The following is a 21,148-nucleotide window of genomic DNA, read 5'->3' as shown; positions in this document are numbered from 1 at the left end:
GTGTAGACCATCCTGTTTATAGAGGTCCCACCGTCCCCAGAAAGAACCCCAGTTATCCAAAAACTGGAACCCCTCCCTCCTGCACCATCCCTGAAGCCACGCATTTAATTGTTCTCTCTCCCTATTCCTCGAATCTCTATCACGTGGCACGGGTAACAAACCAGAGACAACATGTGGAACCAATCTGAATTCAGTTCAATTACATAATTACTAAAGTTTAGAAACGTTTCCTCTGATATATTTGTAATTAAGTGACCATAATTCTTACAATTAATACATAAATTTGTTTTCTAAAATGATAAATATTCATTAATTTTGATGCTCAAGAGTTTGGTGCCTGTGATATCGGACATAGCTAGAGTGTCCACAGAATCTCAAACACTTTGTTCAGCTGGCTTTAACTCATTCGTGAGACATTCCAGTGAATCCTCATACCACTGGTTTTGGTCATGACTCTAGGCCGCTTCACCATGATCAATGTCAAGCTCTTGAATCTTGCAACTGCTGACAGGTCCTGGATGGCTCTTGTAGATGGAGTCTCCTTAAATTATCTTGGGATTGTGCCCAGTACATGTTGGATTCATACTTGGTTCTTACCAAGCCTTCGAGGAGAAAGTGAGGACTGCAGATGCTGGAGATCAGAGCTGAAAATGTGTTGCTGGAAAAGCACAGCAGGTCAGGCAGCATCCAAGGAACAGGAGAATCGACGTTTCGGGCATAAGCCTGAAGAAGGGCTTATGCCCGAAACGTCGATTCTCCTGCTCCTTGGAAGCTGCCTGACCTGTTGCGCTTTTCCAGCAACACATTTTCAGTTCTTTCCAAGCCTTGGCCATTAAGTTCCATTTTAATTTTGGCTTCGCTGTCTGATACCCAGCGATTGGCGTCTTCACTGAACTGCTGAAAGGTGCCCGATTGCCAAATGTAAGCAGTAATTGGATCAGGTAGCCATTGTGCTCGACCCATTCTTCATGTCCCTCAGCTGCGTTGGCCTCCGTACGGCCCTTCCAGAAATGATTGTTGCTGAGACTCTCAACTGGGCTGCAAAGGCTGAGGGTGGCCATTTGTTGAGGTAAAGGGTCGTTTCCCCTGTCAGAGCTTAGATTGGGTTAAACAATTTCGCTCTTTGGTATTCTGCCATTTAATTAAGATAAAGTTCACCATTCCTTTGTTCTTTCTGATATTTCTTTTAATTGATGATTGAGTTTTTGACATTTCTGTACATGGATTCTGAAATATCTGTGCATAATATAGAGTGCACAAACCAAGGACTGTCAAAGGGAATGGTCCTTGTGGAGGCAGAGAGGTGTGTGGAGGGGAAGATGTTCTTGGTGGTGAGGTCTAGTTGGAGTTGGCAAAAATGTTTAAGGATGATGCGTTGGATGTGGAGATTGGTGGGATGGTAGGTGAGGACGAGTGGACTCTGTCTTTACTGCGTTCCTGGGGGGGGGGTTTAGAGCACTGGAACAGAGAATGGAAGTGGTGCGGCGGAGAGCTATCTGGATGACAGAGGGAGGAAAAGCACACTGTTTGAAATATATGGACATTTGGATACTCACGAATGGAATATCTCCTCGTCCGAGCAGATGCAGTGGAGGCAGAGGAATTGGGAGAATGGGATAGAGTTCTTGCAGGACATGGGGTGGATGGAGGTGTAGTCAAGGTAGTAATGGGAGTCTGTGGGTTTAGAGTAAACGTCCATCTGGAGACTGTCACCGAAGATGGAAATGGTGAGGTCAAGAGAGGGGAGGGAGGTGTCTGAGAAAGACCAAGTTAATTTGAGGGCGGCGTGTAAGCTGTGGGCTAAGTCCATGAACTGCTCCAGTTCAGCCTGGATGCAGGACGCTGCATCAATGCAGTCATCAATGTAATGGTGGAAGAGTTGGGGTACTGAAGAGGAACTGTTCGATATAGCCAACAAAGAGGCAGGCATAGCTGGGGCCCATCTGGGTACCCATGGCCACCTCTTTGAAATGGAGGAAATGGGAGGAGTTAAAGAAAAAAGGGAGTTAAAAGGGTCTGTAGTCACATTAACCAGACCAATTAAGTTTGGCAGAATTCCTTCCCTAAAGGACCTTAGTGAACCCCAGGTAGGCTTTTCCAACAATCCACAACAGCCATCATTGGCCTCTTTATTACAGAATTTTTAAAATTGGATTCAAATTTAACAATCTGCTGCAGTGGAATTCAAGCCTGAGTCTGTGGATTAACAGTCTAGTGATAATATCTCTAGGCTATCACCTCTCTGAACTCGTTCCATCCTCCCCTGAACATCTTTCATCAAACAGAACTTTAGTAAACACTCAAGAACAAATTTCTGGTGAACACCATTTGCAAACTTTAGTATACATCTATTATCTCCTTTTCTATCTCTTATTCCATAACAAATTCCTTTTTCAAGACACAAAAACAGAAATTGCTTGGAAGACTCAGCAGGTCTGGCAGCATCTGTGGACAGAAAGCAAATTAATATTTCCAGTCCAGTGATCCTTCTTCAGAACAGTGAATTTTTTCCCTTTTCAAGACAACTGGTTTGTCTCTAATCCCATGCATTCTTATTTTTGGAGAGAGTTTGTTGTTGAATGCCTTCTATACAATTCATTTATAATAACTGTATAGGCATCTTATCTTGAACACTTGAGTGTTTCAGTGGGGAATTAGTTTTGGTAAATATGTCTCAATCTTCAGAAAACAGTACTCTCTAAACATCTCATTGTCCACATGTTTAGCAATGTTGTCCCTCACAGATTCTAGTAACTTTCACACAACTGATATTAGACTAATGAATATACAGTTTGTGCTACACTTTCTCACTATTTCATGAATAAGAAGTGACACTGACAAATATTCCTGAAGTGTGTGTTTTGGAAGAGCATGGCTAAAATATCAAAACTTTCCTTCCCTATTTGTGCAGATCATTGAAGGTGGCAGGACAGGAGGGCAGAACAGTTAATAAAGCATAGTGTTCTCAGCTTTACTAATTAGGGCATAGAGCACAAGCAGGAAGGTCTTGTTGAACTTGGAGAAAAGACCTCAGTTGGAGTACAGTGTACGTTTGTGGACACCACATGATAAAGATGTAAGTACATTGAAATTTGTAAAGTGATTTACAAAATTGGTGCCTGGAATGAGAAATTTCAGTTGTGATAAGTCTGGACCTCAAGAAGGTGGCAGCGGTGAGTTTTGACATACACTTTCAAAATGAGTTCTCTGGAGAAGGGAGAAGCTGCTCCTACTCAAAAGAAAAAGCAATGAAAAGGCATAGATTTAAAGCAAGGGTAATAGAAGAAAAAAAAATTCTCCACACAGCAAGTAGTCAGGGTGTGGAAATCACTGCCTGGGAATGAGGTGGAGACAGGTTCAATGAGGCATTTAAGAGGGTACTGGATGATTATTCTGAGAGAATTAGTGTGTAGGAATAATAGGGAAAAAGGTAGGAGACTGACATTAGGTAACAGAGCTGGTGTAGAAACGATGAGCTGAATGGCTTCTATCTGCACTGTTACAGTTATGTGATTACAGAAAACATTACAGCGCAGTACAGGCCCTTCGGCCCTCGATGTTGCATCAAACTGTGAAACCAATCTGAAGCCCATCTAACCTACACTATTCCATTGTCATCCATAAATTTATCCAATGACCATTTAAATGCTCTTAAAGTTGGTGAGTCTACTACTGTTGCAGGCAGGACATTCCATCTCCTTACTACTCTCTAAGCAAAGAACCTATCCCTGACATCTGTCCTATATCTATCACCCCTCAATTTAAAGCTATGCCCCTCGTGCTAGCCATCACCATCCGAGGAAAAAGGCTCTCATAGTCCACCCTATCTAATCTTCTGATCGTCTTGTATGTCTATATTAAGTCACCTCTTAACCTTCTTCTAATGAAAACAGCCTCAAGTCCCTCAGCCTTTCCTCATAAGACCTTCCCTTCATACCAGGCAACATCCTGGTAAATCTCCTCTGCACCCTTTCCAATGTTTCCACATCTTTCCTATAATGCAGCAACCAGAACTGTATGCAATACTGCGAGTGCGGCCGCACCAGAGTTTTGTACACTGCAACATGACCTCATGGCTCCGAAACTCAATCCCTCTACCAATGAAAGCTAACACACCGTACACCTTTTTAACAACCCTATCAAGTGGTAACTTTCGGGGATCTGTGTACATGGACACTGAGATTTCTCTGCTCATCCATACTACCAAGAATCTTACCATTAGCCCAGTACTCTGTATTCTTATTACTCCTTCCAAAGTGAATCACCTTAGACGTGTTTTAATTACTTTGGGTCGAAACATAGAAAGAAGGTGGAGGAATAGGCTCTTCAGTCTGCTTTTCCATTCAATATGATCATGCCTGATCATCCAACTCAATACCCTGTTTCTACTTTCTCCCTTATACTTTGATCAATTTAACCCCAAGAGCTATATCTAACTCCTTCTTGGAAACATTCAATATTTTGGCCTCAGCTACATTGTGATAATGAATTCCACAGCACACCATTTTCTGGGTGAAGCAATTTTTACTCATCTCAGTCTTAAATGGCCTACCCTGTATCCTTAAGATTGTGAACCCTGGTTCTGGACTTCCTAGTCAATGGAAACATTGGTCCTTCGGTTAATGTATCTAGCCGTTAGAATTTTAATGCTTTCTATGATATTCCCTCCCCAGTATTCTAAGCAACAAATATAATCCTAACCAATCCAGTCTCTCTTCATATGTCAGTATAGCCATCCCAAGAATTAATCTGTTAACCCTTGCTGCACTCCCTCGATAGCCAGAACATCTGGTTTGAGATCCCAGGAGCAAGCCCAAGATATTGATGGAGGTTCTTCCAACATCTACAGCCATGACAAGAGCGAGGGAGATTGAGTCAGCCTGTGGAAACCGTGCCAAAGTAGCGCAGATCAAGCCCTTGTAGGAAGAATGGTCTTAACATGGCTAAGCACGTAAGAAAGCCTGAAATGAAGAACTTTTAGTTTTATTTATTTATTCACTTAATACTAAGAAGGACTATAATGTTTAACTTGTAACTTTGTTCCTTATTTCTTCTACCTTGTCTTACCTAAGTACTTTTACCTAAGATAGCACCATGTGTGGTGACATTGAAAACATTTCACTGTACTCCTGCGCTTTTGTACTTCAATGTAATCTAAATCTAAAAACTAAATCTAAATCTTTCCTCAGATAAGGAGACCAAAACTCCTTACACTACTCCATATGTGACCTCACCAAGGCACTGTATGATTGCAGCAAGACATCCCGCTCTTGTACTTTAATTCAATCCTCTAGCAGCAAAGGCCAACTTAATATTTGCTTTCTTCACTACCTGCGTTCTTACTTTCAGTGATTGGCATACAAAGACACCCAGGCCTTCTTGCACTTCCACAGACGATCATCTGTCTTCCTGTTTTTGCTACCAAAGGGGAAACCTCTTATTTATCCATATTACACTCCATCTATGATGCATTTGCCCATTCACTCAACTTTCCCAAATCACACTGCAGCATCTCTTCATTCCCCAGTCCCTAGTGCAGGAAACCAGTGGATTATAGGGATTTCACTGTCATAAATCTCCCAGTTTCTCCATCACCGTACATTAACTAATTCTGAGTTTAATTTTTCGTGCTGTCCACATATCTTTCACAATTTTTTCTTAAACTGTACTTTGATGAAAAGTAGCTGTCAAGCTGTTTTTTTTCCTGATATAGTAGCATTGACGGTATGTGTATGTCTGTCTTTAAAGAGTCCACAACACTTTTAGTCAATGTTTTTCTTGTAATAAATGGTTAAAAACCATTAATGCTGTTTTTATTAACATTCGGTGGCTTTATTTTATATTCCCACTTTGCTGATTACATCTACTAATTAAACTGTCTGTCGTCAATTCATGAAGATGAATATAATAACAGATCAAGCCTGCACACCCAGTGCATGAGGGAGCAAATGCTTCTCTTCCCTCAGTGCAGGGGCATCACAAGGGCAAGTGATCTGCTGCCTCAGTGTGAAAGAATACTTTGAACAGAAACATAGTTTAGAATCCTTCAACTCCAAGTACCTTTAAGACTGTCGAATCAATGTTCACTAATTGAATAACATTCCACTAGCATCAATACTCCCAACAATACATAGATATATGCTGAGAAGTTATTGTAAATCAAACCTTGTTGTCAGGACTGATGTCCACATCTTCAACTTCTCCATCATGAGCTCGGAAATCAAAACGTTTCTTCATATTTGGGAACTGCAGTTGGAAAAATATCCATTGCTTAAATTCATATTTGATGTTATCCCTATTAATTACATTCATATTTCAATATAATCTCTTTGACTCTCATCTCCAGGTACAATCAACACCAATATGTTGATCTTTGTTCCATGGTAACAGTGGTCTCCAGGGTTGCCCATTAACCTATGTGTAGAATACTGACTGGGTGAGTGAAGGGTTTCATCAAAGATTGGAGGGGCTGGAAAGAAAGATGGCAGAGGCAGCCCCAAAATTGGGGCAAAGTTCCAAATGGCGCATTGCATCAACAGTCTCAGTTCGATCTCTTTCATTTTATAAAAGAAAAATAAAAGTGACAACCACTGCTTTTTACACTTTTGTGGGATGAAGTTATTACTGGTTAGGCCAGAGTTTATTGGTTAAAAGACCACAGACCATAAAATATAGGAACAAGAGTCAGCTGTATGGCTCAAGACTGCTCTGTTCTTTAATACGATCATGGCTGATTCAACATTCCTCACATCCACTTTCCTGTGTTTTCCCATAACACTTGTCCCCTAATGATCAAGAATCGCTCAGCCTTAAATATACACAAGGATTGCCCGCTCAGCTCTCTGTGGTAAGGAGTTCCAAAGATCCACAATCCTCAGAAGAAATTCCTCCTCATTTCAGTCTTAAATTGATGCCTCTTTATTCTGAGACTATCATCCTATATTCTCCTAAGAATAGAAATACTCTCAGCAATTATCTTTAAGAACCCAAATGTTTCAATTAGATCATCTGTCATTCTTCTTTACTCAACTTAGCAGAGTCCCAACCTGTTTAGCCTTTGCTCAGATCAAGCCTGCACACTCAATGCATAAGGGATCAAATGTTTCTCTCCCCTCAGTGAAGGGGAATCACAAGGGCATGTGTTCTGCTGCCCCAGTGTGAAAGAATACCCTGAATAGAAACGTAGTTTAGAGTCCTTCAACCCCAAGTACCTTTAAGACTGGCAAAGCAACGTTCACACTGGTGACCCCATGACACTATTCACTCTCTCTCACACACTCATGTAGACCCTCTCTCATACACACACTCTCTCACATACAGCCCCCGTTCTCTCACCCTCTCACAGGCTTATACTCTATCACACCCACATACACACTTTACCAAGCTTTCACAGACACAAACATACACACACACTTACATGCGCTCACACTCATACGCACACTCTCTTCTCATACACATGCACACACAAGTCTATGGGGTGAATTTGTATTTACAGAATTATATTTGCAAATACATTCTATTTTGCTCAAAAATGCACAATCTGCAGGCAGTCAATACATATAATACTTTGTAAATTCCACTTTGTAAATAGAACTGGTCTGACTCTAGTTTGGGATACAGACAGACTAACCTCACACCTTTAATGCACTGCCTGAGCTGAGATGGCACCTTTTGTTATAAAACCTTAAATTATCTCGAGAAGGTGACTTAAAAGTAGTTCTGGGATTTACATATTAATGAACTGAAAGATGCATCCCATTCTAAAAGATGATGGACTTAATAACAATCCAGGTTTGTTCAATATATCATTTCAGTTGCATGACACTGTAATCTTTTGCTATAAATTCTAAGTCTTATGATCTTATACTCCACAATCACCTGATGAAGGAGCAGCGCTCCGAAAGCTAGTGCTTCCAAATAAACCTGTTGAACTATAAACTGATGTTGTGTGATTTTTAACTTTGTACACCCCAGTCCAACACTGGCACCTCCACATCATTGTATAGCTGTAGTGAGACTTGTTTACTTTTATACTCCACCCTTCTTGAAATAACCTTCTTGAAAGTTAGCACAACATTCCATTAATCTTCCCGTGTGCTAACTTTGTGTTTTGTGCACAAGTACTCCGAAGTTCCTTGCACTGCACTTTTTCTCCATTTAAATAATATTCTGTTCTTCCTTCCAAAGTGAACAATTTCCCACATTATACTCTATTCGTCATTCCCTTAATCCATCAACAGCTCTCTGCAAATTATCTAGAATTCCTTTTATAACTTGCCTCTCCACCTAATTTTGTGACATCTGCAAATCTTCCTACTGAACATTTGCATCCTTCCTCCAAATCATTAATATATATTGTAAATAACTGCAGTCCTAACACTGATCCCTGTTCAATCCCACTAGCTACAGGTTCTCAACATGGAAAATAACCCGTATTCCCCTCTTGTTGTGTCCAACCCATTAGTCAATTCTGTACCCATGCCATACTAATGCCACAAATGCAGCTTCGTATGACTTAACATTTTGTGAAGTATCTTGTCGAACATCTTCTGGAAGTCCAAATACAACACATCTACTGTTTCTCCTCAATCCACTGTGGTTGAAATTTCCTCAAAAACTCTAATAAATTAGTCAGACACAGTTTCACTTTCGTGAAGCCATGTTGACTCTGGTTCATTAGATTATGATTTTCCAAATCTGCTGCTACTACATCCTTAATAGTTGATTCCAACCTTTTACCAACAATAGGTGCTAGTCTAATTGATCTCTAGTTACCAGTCTTTTTTGTCTCCCTCCCTTTTTGAATTGGCAGGTCTGCAACCCTCCTGTACTACTCCAGAATCCACAGATTTTTGGAAAAATACAACCAGTGCATCCACTATCTCTGTAGGTCCCTCTTTAAGGGTCTGAGGATGAAAGCCATTGGGGCCGGGGGACTGATCTGCTTTCATCATCTCTACTTTCTGTGAGAAGCTGGTGGTGGGCTATCTTTTGAAACGTTGCAATCCAGGGGATCCACTATCACAAAGGAAGTTACATGCTTTTGACCCAGTGATAGTGAAAGAACAGCTAAATATTTTCTAATCAGGATGATGAGTGGCTTGGAGAGGAACTTGCAGGTGGTGGCCTTCCTATGTATCTGCTGCCCTTGCCCTTATTGAAGGAAGCGGTCCTTGGTTTGGAATGTGTCCTACACGATTCTTGGTGGATTGCTGCAGTATATCTTGTCACTACTGCGCATCGATGATGAGAAGAGTGGATGTTTATGGATGTGGTGCCAATCAAGCAGGCTGCTTTGACCTGGATGGTTTCTTGACTGTTGTTCGAGCTGCACCCATCCAAGCAAGTCAGGAATATTTCAATCACACTGATGATATGTGCCTTGTAGACAGTGGGCAGGTAGTGGGGAGATAGGAGGTTGAGTTAATCATTGCAGGACTTATTATCTCTGAACTGCTCTTGCAGCCAGAGTTCCCGGTCAATGATAAACCCCCACCCCCCCATTGACTGTAGGGGATCCACCAATAATAAGCATTGAATGTCAAAGGATGCTGGTTAAGTTAGCTCTTATTGGAGATGGTCATTATCTGTTAGATATATGGCTCAAATATTACTTGTCACTTATTAGCCCAAGACTGGACACAGTCCAGGTATTGCTAGGTATGGACATACATTGCTTCAGTATCTGAGGAGTTGGAAATGGTGCTGAACATTGCACAATCAGCAGCAAATACTCCTATTACTCTGACATTTTGATGGAGGAAAGGTCATTATTGAAGCAGCTGAAGATGGTTGGGCCTAGGATACGACCCTGAAGCTTTAGAGATTTTGTGGCGCAGTGGCTGTGTCCCTACCTCTGGACCAGAGGCCCAGGTTCAAGTCCCAACTGCTCCAACTGTGGTAATCTCTCTGAATAGGTTGATTAGAAATATCTAATTTGAGGCTTTACTGGGATTTTGTTTTTTTTTGTACCTCCCAAATCCTAATGAAGCCATCCACGCCCCCGGTGACAAGAAAGGAGTTGTTCATGTTGAAGCGGACAGCTTTCTGAAGTGCATCTGTGCTGAAGTCAGTGCGTATGACATGAAGTGACTCTACCACCATTTCTGGTGTCTCGTTTTGCATGCACCCACTCGCATCACCGGCCATCTTATTCCCAGTCTTTCGTTTCCTGGCTTCTGTCTTCTTGACTGCAGAGAGAGAGAGAGAAACAAGTAGGAGCACAGAGACCGAGTAAACAAAAAGTGACATTTCAAATGGGAATTTGACGTGTCAGAGAATCAGTTCATCCCTAAAGGAGAAAGAATTCTACTTGCCAGTAATAGGTAACTCAACAGAAAACATGGAACGACATGACAAAGTAAACATAAATGCTTATCGTAGCACTGATCCGTTAACTGGGAAAGATACAAAAAGCAGGAAGGATGACAAAATAGAATAAACTAAAAATGCAAGGATTAAGATCAATTTATGAGGGATAACAAAATCATCAGAAATTGTTTTGGTTATTTTAGGGAAGAAAAAGAGCGTGGCCAGGAGTAGCGTGGTGCTCCTGTCGTTGAAAATAAGGAAATGGCACACATGCGATGCAATTGCCTGGTCAGTATTGGAGTAGAGAGAAGTCAACATGCCAGACATTCCAAAGAAAATAATATTCAATCAGGAACAGATGCACCTAGGTTAACATAAGCAGCATAAAAGCAATGAGCACGAACACCTTACAACTCGATGATTTCCACTCCAATTTAAACAAGTGAATAATACAACTAAACCTTAAGAAATAGGAATAGTAGTAGACTGCTCTGCCAGTTAATAGGATCATGAATGATCTCAAGTTCCTTTTCTGCCCTTTCCCTGTAACTCTTCCGTTTGATTCTCCCACTGATCAAGAATCTACCTCAGTCTTAAGTTTACACAAGGACTCTACCCCCACAGCTCTCTTGAGCAAGGAGTTCCAAAGACACTCACCCTTGGAAAATAAATTCCTCCTCACCTCAGTTTTAAACTGGTGTGCCTTCATTCTGAGACTGTGCCCTCGGCTCCTAGACTCTCCCAAACAGCCTAAACATCCTCTCAGCATTTACCCTGTTAAGAATCCATATGTTTCAATGAGATCACTTCAAATTCTTCTAAATTCCATGAGTCTCAACCTGTTTTAGCTTTACTCATAAGACAATCCCTCTATATTGGGGATAATCCCAAGTATTTTTGCATCATCATTAGCCATGGGTGAAGTGCTGGAAAACTGGAGGGTAGTGAATGTTGTGCCCTTATTTAAGAAGAGCTGCAAAGAAAAACCTGGGAACAATAGCCCACCAAGCCAAACTTCTGTGTAAGTAAATTACTTGAGAAGATTCTGAGGAATAAGATATAAATGCATTTGGAAAGATAGGGTTTGATTAGGATTAGTCAGCATGGCTTTGTGTGTGGGAGATCATGCCTCACAAAGTTGTTAGAGTCCTTTGATGAAGTGACCAGGAAGGTTGATGAGGTCAGGTTGGTGGACACAGTCTACATGGATTTCAGTAAAGCCTTCGATAAAGTTCCACATTGTAGGCTGCTCTGGAAGGCTAGATCGCATGGAATCCAGTCGGGGGGGACGCTGGCAAATGGGAAACACAATTGGCTTGGTGGTAAGAAGTTGAGAGTAATAGTAGAAAGACTGTCGGACTGGAGGCCTGTAACTAGTGGAGTGCCTCAGGGGTTGGTGCTGGGCCCAGAGTTGGTTATTATCTATATCAATGATTTGGATGAGAATGTCCAAGGCATGATTAATGTGTAGTGGAACAGAGCGACCTTGGAGTTCAGGTGCACGGTTCTCTGAAAGTGCAGTCACAGATAGACAGGGCAGTGAAGGAGGTTTTTGGCATGCTGGCCATCATCAGTCAGGGCACTGAGTATAGAAGTTGTGAAGTTACGTTCCAGTTGTCAAGACATTGGTGAGGATGCAGTTGGAGTATTATTTCAATTTTGGTCACCTTGCTATATGAAGGATTTTATTAAACTGGAAAGAGTGCAGAAAAATTTTAAAAGAATGTTGCCAGGACTCAAAGGACTGAGTTATAGGGAGAGGTTGGACAAGCTAGGACTGTTTTCTTTAGAATGTAGGAGACTGAGGGGAGATCTTGTAGAAGTGTATAAGATCATGAGAGGCATGAATACAGTGAATGCACTCAGTTTTTTTCCCAGGGTTGGGGAATTGCGGACTAGAGGGCATCAGATTAAGGTTAGGCGGGAAAGAATAAAAGGGAACCTGAGGGGCAATGTTTTTTACATGAGGGTATCCACATATGGAATGTGCTGTAGTGAAGTGGTTGAGGTGGGTATATTAACAACATTTCTCAGGCATTTTGACAAGTACATGGATAGGAAAGGTTTAGAAGGATAAAGGCCAAGTGCAGGGAAATAGGTTTAGAGTGGATGTATATTTTCGTCAGCATGGACCAGTTTGGGCCGAAGGTCCTGACTTTGTGCTGTAGGACTCTATGCACCTTCTCTGATCTTCCTCCAACAAAATAATATCTTTCCTTAAATAAGGGGACCAAAACTGTTCACTACACCAGATGTGATCTCACCCTGTACAGATGCAGAGTTACGGTTACAGATACCCTAACCAGAATCCTACAAAGGTTTAGGATTCAGGAACTGTTCCTTTACATTGGGAAATTATGCACGCTTTTCATAAGAAAGGCAAAAGAAAAGTCAGGGAATTACAGATCTACTTCAAAGTTGGGAAATTGTTAGAATCTCTCATTAAAAGGTAGAATGACTAGACTCTTGGAAGTTTCAAATGATCAGACAGGGAGACCTGAAACAAAAACACCAAATAAACCACAGGCAAAAATACAACAATCACTATCACGTGAAAACAAGTATTAGGGAAACTAACGAGGGTAAAAGTTAATAGGTTCCCTGGAAATGATGGAACACATCCTAGGGTATGAAAAGAAGTCGTTCCAGAGATAATGGATGCACTGGTAGTAATGTTCCAAGAATACTTTGATGTTGGAAAACAGCCAATGTAACACCTTTATTTACAATAAGACAAATAGAGGTAGCATGTGTTAGTTAGCTTAACATCTGTTGTTGAGAAAATGCTAGTCTATTATTAAGGATACAATAGCAAAGCATTTAGAAATACATTATAAAATCAAGCAGACTCAGCATGGCTTCACAAAGGCAAATCATGCTCGATAAATGAACAGGATAGTTATACGAGAAGCAGTGAATGTAATATACTTGAATTTCTAGGAGTCTGATGCACCACACCCCTGTGGCTACTTGATAAAATAAAGACATTGGCATTGGGGTAGTATATGAGGGGAGGCAATAGTCTTGTGGTACTATCCAGAATCCTGCCATGGCAGATGGTGGAATTTGAATAAGATTTAAAAAAAACCCAAAATCTTGCATTTTCAAATTGCACAATCATGTGGCACCTTGGCAAATGCAAAGTAGCAACTCATGGTGTAGGGGCTAACATTGACAGAAAATTGTTTTGGTGGCAGAAAATGGAACAAATGGATCTTTTTTGGATTGGCAGGATGTGACAAATGGGAGTTCCACAGGGGTGTGTGCTGGGGCTTCTGCATTTTATAATTTATATTAATGACCTGGAAAGGAGGGGGAAATTAAGGCATGGTAGCAAAATCTACAGCTGACTTATTGATAGGTAGGAAAACAGATTACAAAGGGGACATAAGGAATTTGCAAAACAGATTTGGACAGGTTGAGCGAGTAAGCAAAATCTGATAAATGCAATATAGCATGGTAAAACACAAGTTGTTCACCGTGGCAGCAAACAGAAAAAGCAGAGTTTTACTTAAACATAGATGGCTCTTGCACGCGAGATGCAGAGAAGTCTAGGTACCAGTGCACAACCAAAAATGTTAGTATCCGGATACAGAAAGTCATTAGGAAAACAAATGGAATGTTATTCTTTATTACAAGAGGCCAAATGGCCTACATCCACTCCTAATTTGAATGATCATATGTTAATTTTATATTTGAGATTATTTGATATCTGTTACCAAACAAACTATTCAGGGATATGGGGCAAAGACAGGTATGTAGAGAATTAGGCTGTAGGCAAGTTATAATCATATTAAAGAATAGAACAGAAGTACTGAAGGACTGAACGACCTCCTCCTATTCCTGGGAAACAGGTAGATTGGGATTTGCTATTAGCCATTATAAAAAAAAGCGAACTATATATACAATCTTTGTTGCAAAAACATTGATGGATTTTTAAGAACTTTGGCTTTCAGACTCCTAAAGATATGCCCAAATCAATTCTGCTATACCTGAGGAATTTCCAGAATGCAGAGCAATTTCAGCCTCACTCTTGTCCTCTTTTTTACCAGGTTTATTCCCTGTTGATTTCTCTTTCCCTTCCTGGAATCGCAGGATGTGACAAGTCGCATCTTGTCCAACTGCTAGAATATCTCCTGCTACTGCCATATTCATTGTGGCTCGGGTTTCCGTGTCATGGGAATGAACAAGTGTTGCTGAAAGGTTTCCTGTTACACATTCCAAACGCAGGAAATGCTGATAGCAAAGGAAAGAACAAAATCAGACAGGCAGTAAAAACACTAATAAACTGCAAATTATCATTTGCGAGGTAGATGTGTGTTATGTAACACTCAAAGACTGGAATAATAACAATGTAAAGAAATAGGTGGAAAGAGTTCCAGAACCATGTGTAAAAAAGTGTTTCCGGATCCTGCAAGGAAGGAGACAATACTGCATCCTGGAGATTTTTTCCCCCTTTTTTTGGGAATGTGGGTGTTGCTGGCTGGCTAACATTCAGTGTCTGTCCCTAGCTGCCCTTGAGAAAGTGATAGTGAGCTGCCTTCTTGAACCACTGCAGTCCACCTGTTGTGGGTTGACCCAAATGCCCTTTGGGAGAGAATTCCAGGATTTTGACCCAATGACAGTGAAGGAACAGAGATATATTTCCAAGTCAGGATGGTGAGTGACTTGGAGGGGAACTTGAACATGGTGCCGTTCCCATATATCTACTGCCCTTGTCCTTCTTGGAGCAAGTGGGTTTGGAAAGTGCCGTTTGAGCATTTTTGGTGAATTTCTTGTGGATGTGGTACCAATTAAGTGGGTTGCTTTGTCTTGGATGGTGTCAAGCTTCTTGAGTGTTGTTGGGGCTGCACCCATCCAGGCAAGTGGGGAGTATTCCATCCCACTCCTGACTTGTGCCTTGTAGATGGTGGACAGGATTTGGGGAGTCAGAAAGTGTTATTTGCCATAGTTCCTTCCTCCAGATCATTAAAGTGAAAAGTTGTGGTCCCAGCACTGACACTTGTGGAACACCACTAGTCAGTGGCTTCCATCCCGAGAAGGACCGTTTTATTCCCACTCTGCCTTCTGCCAGACAACCAATTTTCTATCCATGCTAGTACCTTGCTTCAAACACCATTTGTATCATTGATAGCCACAGGTGCCAGAAGACTGAAGGTTGGATAGTGTACAACTGGATACAGGTTTACTCGCTGAACTGGAAGGTTCATTTTCAGACGTTTTGTCACCATATTAGGTAACGTCTTCAGTGAGCCTCCGGACAAAGCACTGCTAGTTTTTCCTGCTTTCAATTTATATGTTCGGGTTTCCTTGGGTTGGTGGTGTCATTTCCTGTGATGACGCAATTTCCTGTTCTTTTTCTCAGGGGGTGATAAATGAGATCCAAGTCAATGTGTTTGTTGATAGAGTTCTCGTGCATGTCTCTTTTTGGTTTGTCCTAGGATGGATGTGTTGTCCCAGTCGAAGTGGTGTCCTTCCTTATCTGTATGTAAGGTTACTAGTAAGAGAGGGTCATGCATTTTGTGGCTAGTTGACGTTCATGTGTCCTGCTGGCTAGTTTTCTGCTTGTTTGTCCTCACTGAAGATGTTACCTATTGTGGTGACGAAACATCTGAAAATGGACCTTCCAGCTCAGTGAGCAAATCTACATCCAGAACCTCAACCTGAGCTACAAATCTTCTCAAAATTCACTAACATACAACTTTTTAAGAAAGATGGTAAGCAAAAGCCAGGATACTATACACCAGTGAGCCTGATGTCAGTGATTGGTAGGATGTTGGAGGGGATCCTGAAGAACATGGTTTACACACATTTGGAAGGACAAGGACTGATTAAGGATAGTCAACATGGCTTTGTGCGTGGGAAAGTGTGACTCACTAACATAACAGAGTTTTTTAGGCATTTGGTTACAGATTTGGCTCGAAGATAGGACAAAGTTAAAAATCACACATCAGGTTGTAGTCCAACAGGTTTATTTGGAAGCACTAGCATTCATAGCCCTGCTCCTTCATCTGGTGGTTGTGAAGTATAAGGTCGTAAGACACAGAATTTACAGCAGAAGATTACAGTGTCACACAGTGGTCTATTGAACAAATCTGGATTGTTAAGTCCTTCCTCTTTTAGAATGAGTTGCAAGTTTCAGTTCATTAATATGTAAATCCCATAACTTCTTTTAAGTCACCTTCTCATGGTAACTTAAGGTTTTATAACAGAAGGTGACATCTCAGCCCAGACAATGCATTAAACTTGTGAGGAGAAAGTGAGGACTGCAGATGCTGGAGATCAGAGCTTAAAAATGTGTTGCTGGAAAAGCGCAGCAGGTCAGGCAACATCAAAGGAGAAGGAGAATCGACGTTTCGGGCATAAGCCCTTCTTCAGGAATTAAAGTTGTGAGGTCAGAGTCTGTCTGTATTCCAACCTGGTTCGATTTCCAAAATGGAATTTACAAAATATTACATGTATTGACTGCCTTCATCGACTGCCTGTAGACTGTGAATTTTTTGAGCAAAATACAATGTATTTGCAAATATAATTCTGCAAATACAAATTCAACCCATAGACTTGTGTGTGTGTGCAAGCACAAGAGAGAAATTGAGTGAGTGAGTGTGTTCGTGAGTGCACATGACACAATGTGTGCTTGCATGTGTGAAAGCTTGGTAAAACATATGGATGCGATGGGGTATAAGCCTGTGAGAGGGTGCATGCATGGGGACTATATGTGTGTGCGTGTCTATGTGTGTGTGATAGAGAGAGAGAGAGAGATAGTCTGCGTGAGCGTGTGAATATGTAAGAATTTGTGTACTTGTGTCAGTGAGAGAGACAGCAAGTGAGCGAGAGAGATGATTGTGTAGTGGGGACACCCAAGATCCCAGTTGAGGCCATCCTCATGCGTACCAAACTTGTCTATCAGCCTCTGCTCGGCCACTTTGTATTGTTGCCTATTGGACCCGTGGGACTACAACCTAGTGTAGTGTAATTTTTAAACTTTGTCCACCCCAGTCCAACACTAGCTCCTGCACATCAAAGATAGGAGATAGAGGATGGTGAGGTGGAGAGCTGCTTTTCTGACTGGAAGCCTGTAACTAGTGGTGTGCCACAAGGCTGGGTGCTGGGTCCACTACTTTCCATCATTTATATAAATGATTGGATGTGAGCATAAGAGGTATAGTTGGTAAGTTTGCTTATGACACCAAAATTGGTAGTGTAGTGGACAGCTGAGAAGGTTACCTCAGATTACAACAGGATCTTGATCAGATGGGCTGAGGAGTGGCAGATGGAGTTCAATTTTGATAAATGTGAGGTACTGTATCTTGGAAGGGCAAATCAGGGCTTTTGAGGTAAGGTCCTCGGCAGTGTTGCTGAACAAAGAGACCTTGGAGTGCAGGTTCAGAGCTCCTTAAAAGTGGAGTCACAGGTAAACAGGATAGTGGTGGCGGCGTTTGGTATGCTTTCCTTTATTGGTTAGTCGGTAGAGTACAGGTGGTGAGGAGGTCATTTTACAGCTGTACAGGACATAGTTCTGCCCGCTTTTGGAATAGTGTATTCAGTTGTGGCCTCCCTGCTTTAGGAAGGATGTTGTGTAACTTGAAAGGGTCCAGAAAAGATTGACAAGGATGTTGCCAGGGTTTACAGGATCCTCAAATTGTCCCTGGTTGTGTACTTTCTTTTCTGTTTACTTAAGTAACGTGTCATACCCAAACTGCTTCCTGGTTTGACAAACATAACAGACTATTTTAAAATTCATTACAATTGGTGGACTGTCTGTATTACGGAGCTGTGGTGATGCAGCCCCAAAATCTATAATCTCTTTCCTTCTCATGAAATCGATTTCCTTGCAAATCCATTGAACACAGTTACAATTTAATTGAAAAGATTATTATTGTTGATTAATGTTGTTCAGGTGTGTGTGCCTATACAGTGTAAGTGTGAGATTGCAGTGAGTGAGTGTACAGCCGGATTGAGCAGACTCTGGGAGCTGAGATGACGTGTGTGTGTGTGTGTGTATGTGTGGGGGGGGGGGGGGGGGGGGGGTGAGTGGGGTGTGTGTGTGTGTGTGAGTGGGGTGTGTGTGTGTGTGTGTGTGAGAGGGTGTGGGGGGGTGTGTGTGTGGGGGGGGTGTGTGTGGGGGGGGGTGTGTGTGGGGGGGGGTGTGTGGGGGGGGGGTGTGTGGGGGGGGGTGTGTGTGGGGGGGGGGGTGTGTGTGGGGGGGGTGGTGTGTGGGGGGGGGTGCGTGTGGGGGGGGTGTGTGTGGGGGGGGTGTGTGGGGGGGGGGTGTGTGGGGGGGGTGTGTGTGGGGGGGGGGTGTGTGTGGGGGGGGTGGTGTGTGGGGGGGGGGGGGGGGGTGTGTGGGGGGGGTGTGTGTGGGGGGGGGGGGTGTGTGTGGGGGGGGTGGTGTGTGGGGGGGGGTGGTGTGTGGGGGGGTGTGCGTGTGGGTGTGGGGGGGGGGTGCGTGTGGGGGTGTGTGCGTGTGGGGGTGTGTGCGTGTGGGGGTGTGTGCGTGTGGGGGTGTGTGCGTGTGGGGGTGTGTGTGTGGGGGTGTGTGTGTGTGGGGGGTTGTGTGTGGGGGTGTGTGTGTGTGGGGGGTGTGTGTGTGTGGGGGGTGTGTGTGTGGGGGGGTGTGTGTGTGGGGGGGGTGTGTGTGGGGGGGGTGTGTGTGGGGGGGGTGTGTGTGGGGGGGTGTGTGTGTGGGGGGGGTGTGTGTGTGGGGGGGTGTGTGTGTGGGGGGGGTGTGTGTGTGGGGGGGGTGTGTGTGTGGGGGGGGTGTGTGGGGGGGGGGTGTGTGGGGGTGTGTGTGTGTGGGGGGGTGTGTGGGGGGTGTGTGTGTGTGGGGGGTGTGTGTGTGTGGGGGGGTGTGTGTGTGGGGGGGTGTGTGTGTGGGGGGGTGTGTGTGTGGGGGGGTGTGTGTGTGGGGGGTGTGTGTGTGGGGGGGTGTGTGTGTGGGGGGGTGTGTGTGTGGGGGGGTGTGTGTGTGGGGGGGTGTGTGTGTGGGGGGGTGTGTGTGTGGGGGGGTGTGTGTGTGGGGGGGTGTGTGTGTGGGGGGGTGTGTGTGTGGGGGGGTGTGTGTGTGGGGGGGTGTGTGTGTGGGGGGGTGTGTGTGTGGGGGGGTGTGTGTGTGGGGGGGTGTGTGTGTGGGGGGGTGTGTGTGGGGGGGTGTGTGTGTGGGGGGGGTGTGTGTGGGGGGGGTGTGTGTGGGGGGGGTGTGTGTGGGGGGGTGTGTGTGGGGGGGGTGTGTGTGGGGGGGGTGTGTGTGGGGGGGGTGTGTATGTGGGGGGTGTGTATGTGGGGGTGTGTATGTGGGGTGTGTATGTGGGGTGTGTATGTGGGGGTGTGTATGTGGGGGTGTGTATGTGGGGGTGTGTGGGGGGGGGGTGTGTGTGGGGGGGGTGTGTGTGTGGGAGGGGTGTGTGTGTGGGAGGGGTGTGTGTGTGGGAGGGGTGTGTGTGTGGGAGGGGTGTGTGTGTGTGTGGGGGGTGTGTGTGTGTGGGGGGTGTGTGTGTGTGGGTGTGTGTGGGGGTGTGTGTGTGGGGATGTGTGTGTGGGGGTGTGTGTGTGTGGGTGTGTGTGTGTGTGTGTGGGGGTGTGTGTGTGAGGGTGTGTGTGAGGGTGTGTGTGTGGGGGGGGTGTGGTGTGTGTGTGTGTGGGGGGGGTGTGTGGGGGGGTGTGTGTGGGGGGTGTGTGAGGGTGTGTGTGGGGGGGTGTGTGGGGGGGCGTGGGGGTGTGTGTGTGGGGGTGTGTGTGTGGGGGTGTGTGGGGGTGTGTGGGGGTGTGTGGGGGTGTGTGGGGGTGTGTGAGGGTGTGTGTGAGGGTGTGGGGGTGTGTGTGGGGGTGTGTGTGAGGGTGTGTGTGGGGGTGTGTGTGTGTGGGGGTGTGGGTGGGGGTGTGGGTGGGGGTGTGTGTGTGTGGGGGGGGTGTGTGGAGGGGGTGTGTGTGGGGGGGGGGTGTGTGGGGGGGGGTGTGTGTGGGGGGGGTGGGGTGTGTGTGTGTGGGGGTGTGTGTGGGGGTGTGTGTGGGGGTGTGTGTGGGGGTGTGTGGGGGGGTGTGTGGGGGGTGTGTGTGGGGGGTGTGTGTGGGGGGTGTGTGTGGGGGGTGTGTGTGAGGGGTGTGTGTGAGGGGTGTGTGTGGGGGGTGTGTGTGGGGGGTGTGTGTGGGGGGTGTGTGTGGGGGGTGTGTGTGGGGGGTGTGTGGGGGGGGTGTGTGGGGGGTGTGTGTGTGGGTGTGTGTGTGTGGGTGTGTGTGTGGGTGTGTGTGTGAGGGTGTATGGGGGGGTGTGTGTGTGGGGGTGTGTGTGTGGGGGTGTGTGTGTGGGGGTGTGTGTGTATTGGGGGTGTGTGTGGGGTGTGTGTGTGTGGGGGTGTGTGTGTGTGGGGGTGTGTGGGGGGGAGGATGTGTGGGGGTGTGTGTGTGTGGGGGTGTGTGTGAGGGTGTGTGGGGGGTGTGTGTGTGGGGGGGTGTGTGTGGGGTGTGTGTGTGTGGGGGTCTGTGTGTGGGGGGGTGTGTGGGGGGGTGTGTGGGGGGGTGTGTGGGGGGGTGTGTGTGTGAGGGGGTGTGGGGGGTGTGTGTGGGGGGGTGTGTGTGTGGGGGTGGGGGGGGTGTGTGTGTGGGGGGTGTGTGTGAGGGTGTGTGTGGGGGGTGTGTGTGGTGGGTGTGTGTGGGGGGGGTGTGTGTGGGTGGGGGTGTGTGTGGGTGGGGGTGTGTGTGGGTGGGGGTGTGTGTGTGGGGGGGGTGTGTGTGTGGGGGTGTGTGTGTGGGGGTGTGTGTGTGGGGGTGTGTGTGTGGGGGGGGTGTGTGTGGGGGGGGGTGTATGTGTGGGGGGGGTGTGTGTGTGGGGGTGTGTGTG

The 21,148-nt window shown here is 45.0% G+C and overlaps 1 protein-coding gene across 1 annotated transcript in view; it reads right to left on the bottom strand.

Moving 5' to 3' along the window:
- The window catches only part of preb (prolactin regulatory element binding), a 77,942-nt gene that overhangs the window by 51,649 nt on the left and 5,145 nt on the right, over window positions 1–21,148 (bottom strand). Inside the window, exons 2-4 of the mRNA XM_087991003.1 lie at window positions 14,304–14,547; window positions 9,973–10,190; window positions 6,166–6,246 (exon numbers count right to left, since the gene is read on the bottom strand). Coding sequence (XP_087847129.1) covers window positions 6,166–6,246; window positions 9,973–10,190; window positions 14,304–14,547 — 543 coding nt within the window. The remainder of the gene's footprint in view (window positions 1–6,165; window positions 6,247–9,972; window positions 10,191–14,303; window positions 14,548–21,148) is intronic.

This window comes from Chiloscyllium plagiosum, unplaced genomic scaffold (assembly GCF_037043375.1).
Source record: "Chiloscyllium plagiosum isolate Xiang-an unplaced genomic scaffold, Cpla_swu_hap1 HiC_scaffold_10, whole genome shotgun sequence".
Classification (NCBI taxonomy): domain Eukaryota; kingdom Metazoa; phylum Chordata; class Chondrichthyes; order Orectolobiformes; family Hemiscylliidae; genus Chiloscyllium; species Chiloscyllium plagiosum.
The sequence above is the reverse complement of the archived record's forward strand: the minus strand, read 5'-3'. Positions and strand labels throughout refer to the sequence as shown.